Source organism: Acanthisitta chloris, unplaced genomic scaffold (assembly GCF_000695815.1).
Source record: "Acanthisitta chloris isolate BGI_N310 unplaced genomic scaffold, ASM69581v1 scaffold22448, whole genome shotgun sequence".
Lineage (NCBI taxonomy): Eukaryota > Metazoa > Chordata > Aves > Passeriformes > Acanthisittidae > Acanthisitta > Acanthisitta chloris.
This window is the reverse complement of record NW_008685683.1, coordinates 2,930-7,533: the sequence shown is the minus strand read 5'-3', so window position 1 is coordinate 7,533 and position 4,604 is coordinate 2,930. Positions and strand designations below refer to the sequence as shown.

Here is a 4,604-nt window from a genome sequence, read left to right as displayed (position 1 = left end):
TGATCTCCGTGGAGCCAGAGGGAACACAGGCAATGGAGCTGGGCAGCCTGTTGCCCCGGTGGCGAGTCGCTGGCGAGGTGTGTGGGCTGCCTTGGGTGGAAGGTGGGACACTGTCCCGGCAGCGCCGGTGCGACACCGGCTGCTCGTCTGTAGTCAGGAGAGGATTCTGCTATACCTTTTTCCTGTCTGTAGGTTTTATTCAGACAATATGTAATGATTGAGTGATTTACAATTCAGTGTTAAGCTAATGAAAACGTTGATAATGGTGATAATAAAACCTGTTTTTTTTCCTACGGTGTGTTGGAGGTTTTTTGTGGTGTGTCTCTGCCCTCTCTCTCTTGCCACCACCATTATCTTCAACCCCAGATTTCAGCTGTTCTCTCCCTTCTCCTTGTCTGTAGGGAGTGAGAGCAGCTCAGTCTGGTGTGTCCCACCACTGTCCCAGGTTCCTTCCCAGTGCTCTTTGTGGAAGCGCCATCACTTGATCTCTCTCAATCACCCCCAGCTTCAAACCTGCATTTCCCTGTGCCACTTCCAGATGTAATCTGGATCTCCAGGCAGAGCTAAATTTGCTCCCAGCTGTGCTCTGCTCATTAGCCCAATCAGCAGCTTTCTGCTCCTGCTGTTTTCTTCCCAAGACCTTTCATGGTCAGCACTGGCCATTCAAAGGTGATTTTGAAACCCTGGAGATGCAGACTCTGCTGGCAGAGAAAAACTAACCCTGTTGGGAATACTGAGCCAGTGTGGGTACAGGGGAGTCTGGGAACCCCTGGGGAAGGACACGTGGGTGTTACTGGGTGTGCATGGGATGGTCCTGGAATGACCTTGAGCTGTGAACCCTCAGGTGGGAAGTATTTGGGGCCTCCTGCTGCAGAGCTCTGCAGGAGAAAGTGGTGAGAACAGGCAGTGTTCCCTGGGGAGCCACTGCAAGCCCTTTTCCCATGGAAGTAACGAGGGATCACAAAGTCATAGTTCACTGAGAAATTCTTAAAGGTTTTTCTCATGCCCCCAAACTGGAGGAGCCACCAAGCAGTGGCACTGCCACACTGAATCCTGACGGAGAGTGCATGGCTGGCTCAGCCTCCAGATTGGGGTTGTTCTGCTTCCAGCTCCATAAGAGATGGGTTTCACTGGGGCCATGCCATGCAGGCTCTGACTTGAGCAGGAATCAAAGACTTGCTTCCTTCCACGAGGGTGGATGAGCGTGAGAGGTGCCAGCTCCATCCTGGACACTCAGAGGGTGTCCCAGGTTCAACATAGAATGAAGGAGAGATCTCCATCTGCTGCCCACTTCCAATGGCAAGGGCATTACAGCACAGCCAAGCCTTGGGCTGACAGCCTTGGGGGGATGGGGGAGTTGGGACACAGCAACAAAGGGGCTGAGCTGGTGGGATCCATGTGAAATGACACCACTGAGGAGCTGAGAAGCTGATGAAAGCCTTATTTTTAATCCTGTTTTACACACTCACAGCTTTCTCTCCCCTCCTTCCCTTTTCACTTTAAACCAAGGCTCACCCAGCTGGTCCAGATCTGGGGCCACTGGTGCAAAGTGAGGTGGCTGCTGGGCCCCTGGGAGGAACTGCAGCCCCAGCATTTTAGTGCTGGGAGGCTCCCCACACCCTGCCCATGATGCCACACATGCCAAAGGGCCCTGGGGAGCACCCAGGGGAAGCTGTCACAAACAGCCCCTGGTGCCAACCCAGCAGCACCCACATCATCCTCTCTGCCAGCACACCCAGGCTGTGCACCATTCCCACATCCTCTCCACAGAGAGCCAGCCCTGGGGTCTGGGGCTCAGACATATCCCTCTGCTCCTCCTCATGACAAATGACCAACCACCACCAGCTGGATTCACCTTTTATTAAGCTGCCACCCAGAACAAATGGAGCAAATGGAGCAAAGCCTGCCTCGAGGCCTTCCCAATGCTGCACTCTGCATGCCTTCCCCACCAGGAAAAGGGGCTTTTCCTCCAGGAAAAACACCTCAGAGGGATTTTAGACAGATTTAAGGGTGAAAATGTCCCTTTATTGGACGAAAAAAGTGACATGGAGCTCTTACTGCTGTCAGAGCCCAGTCCTGCTTTCCTGCAGAGACAGGATGGACAAAGGCCATGCTGGGGTCACCAGCTGGAAAGAGCCACCCAGGGGTGGCTGTGCAGGTACCATATCCAACCTGGGGATGCACACAGAGATGGGATCAGCCCCTTCAGTTAATCCCAACAAGTGCAAACCCATGGGGACTGGGAGGAGGCAAGGAGCTGGCATGCTTGCTGGACTTCCAAGTGGAGGAAAGGTGGGGAAAGAAGGGGTGATTTGGGCTAAAAAAAAAAAAAGAATCTCAGGGCCAAGCCCTTTGCACATGGCTCTGTGTGGTTCAGGGAGGCTCTCCCTGGGGCTGCCCTTAGCATGGTCTGGGCTCAGCACAGAGGTGGGATGGGGCTGGACTGAGCTGGATTGGGCTGGACTGGAGGAGTTCAGCTGCCCCTGCAAATGGGACACAGCATCTCAGCAGCCAGCTCAGCCTGGAGGACCTTCCAGTGGTGGTGAGGTGTAAGAGGTAAGGTGTGCTGGTGGGTAAGTGAGTGAGTGTATGGGCCTCCAGCCTCCAAAATCCCTGAGCCATCCACAAGCCTGAGCTCAGACCCAGAGGGCTGGTCATGGGAGATGCAGCTCCATGGAGCCGTCCCCATGTACTCAGCAGCAGGACTGCAGCCCTTTCCCTCCTTCCCACCTCTCCCTGCCCATCCACCACTGCAAACCTACTCTGTGGCACCAACTTACCTGCACCTGGTGTCAGCAGACAATTTAAAAGTCTCCAGCCCTGCAAGGCTTGCTCACACAGGCTTTGCTTTTGATACACTCTCAGCAAGTGCAACCCAGTCCACGGAGCAAGAGCCATGTGCTGGCAGGGGCCACAGCCAAGGTTTGGCAGGGTGGGAGGACAGCAGTGCTTCCCTTTGGGGAGCAGGGAGGTGGGAAAGCAAACCAACAGCTCACTGGGCTTCACATCAGGGGGGCTCTTGCCAGACCCAAATGCTCGAACCTTCTTGGGAGGAAAAAGCAAAAGAAACCCCTAACAATGTCATTCAGTGCTGCAAAAAAGGAGCAATTATTTCTCAACAGGGTTTAACGGCTCCTGCTGGACCCTGCGTGGGGCTGGCTGCCAGCTGAAAGGGGAGAGGAACAGAAGAAATGAGAGCAGTAAGAAGAACCTGACATCTCTGTTCTTAATTTATCATCATAGTAAGACTCGAGCACCGAGTACAGCTCGGCACGCGCTCCTAGATGGATTTCCTCCGCAGCCGGGGGTGCTGCCGGCAGCGAGGGCTGCTGGATGATAAAGTGCTCCCTGGGGAAGAGCCGGTCTGACCCCGCGTGCTCAGGGACACCTCGTCGATTTTGTAGGAAATGGAGTTGTAATACACAGGGTTGGTGTGGCAGCTCAGGGTCTCGGGGTGGGAGGGCACTGGGCTGCCACACAGCTGGGGTCTGTAGCACAGGCAAGTGCAGAAGGAGGGCACCGCGCCCGCCGAGTTGGCCGACTGGCGCCGCTGCCTCTCCGCGTCCTCACGCACCAGCGGGATGAGGTTCATCTGGCTCGTCCTGTCCTCCACAGGGAGAAAAATGGCATTGCTGCTCCGGCTGTCCTCTTTTGGCTTGAGGAGGATGTTGTTCTGGGCTCTCCTCAGTGAGGCTCGCTCTTCGGCGTCTCGCCGCTCGTCCTCCGAGTTCATGGTCAGGAACCGCAGCACCACCAGGTTGAGGAAGGCGCCGATGACAGTTAGGCCAACCAGGATGTACATGAAGCTGAAAGCCACGTATGGAGGCTTCTTCTGCAAAGCCTCGTTCTTCTGCAGAGCCACAAAGTCTCCAAAGCCAATAGTGGTCAGGGTTATGAAGCAGTAGTAATAGGCATGAAAGAAAGTCCAGCCCTCGAAATAGGAGAAGGCGGCGGCGCCGATGCACAGGGTGCCCATGCAGGACAGAAAGCCCACAAGGACCATGTTCTCCATGGAGACATGGGTTGTCCTCATGCCCAGACACTTCTTGATCTTCTTGAGCAGCAGCCGCACAACGGTGTTCATGCGTTCCCCCAGGCTCTGGAACATGACCAATGTCAGGGGGATGCCCAGAATGGCATAGAACATGCAGAAAACTTTGCCGGCGTCTGTGCCCGGGGCAGCGTGCCCATAGCCTGCAAAGGGGAGAGGAAAGATGGCATCAGGCCCTCACTGGGGTTTCCAGCAAGGCTGACTTGTGACCAACAGGAGCAGTAGAACAGGGGAAAATGGACAATGACTCAGTAACGGATCTGCAGGCAATGCTAATGGGGCCATGGAACGCCACATCCTTTGGGACGACAGCACATTGTGGTTATCATGTAGGCAGAACGTCATTTGTCCTCTAAAGAGAGAAGGGACCCTCCTGATAGCCCTCGAGCTTGTCACGGAGGCAAAGAGGAGCCCTAGAGCTGGACTGGGCTCTGCAAGTCTCCTGCAGCTCATGAACAATCCCGAGGCCATGATGCTGTGCCAGTGCTGGGTGTGCAGGGCAACCTGAACCCCACTGTGAGGGAGGAGGGAGGCTCCACAGGATGCTGAGTCC

At 55.2% G+C, this 4,604-nt stretch overlaps 1 protein-coding gene across 1 annotated transcript; it reads right to left on the bottom strand.

The window, feature by feature from the left end:
- Nucleotides 1-3,280: 3,280 nt before the first annotated feature.
- LOC103807151 (potassium channel subfamily K member 9-like) lies at nucleotides 3,281-4,194 on the bottom strand (the record flags this gene model as incomplete). Its single annotated transcript, XM_009079872.1, has 1 exon — nucleotides 3,281-4,194. A coding segment is annotated over one exon (914 nt), but the record flags the coding sequence as incomplete, so codon positions are not given.
- Between the last annotated feature and the right edge of the window lie 410 nt (nucleotides 4,195-4,604).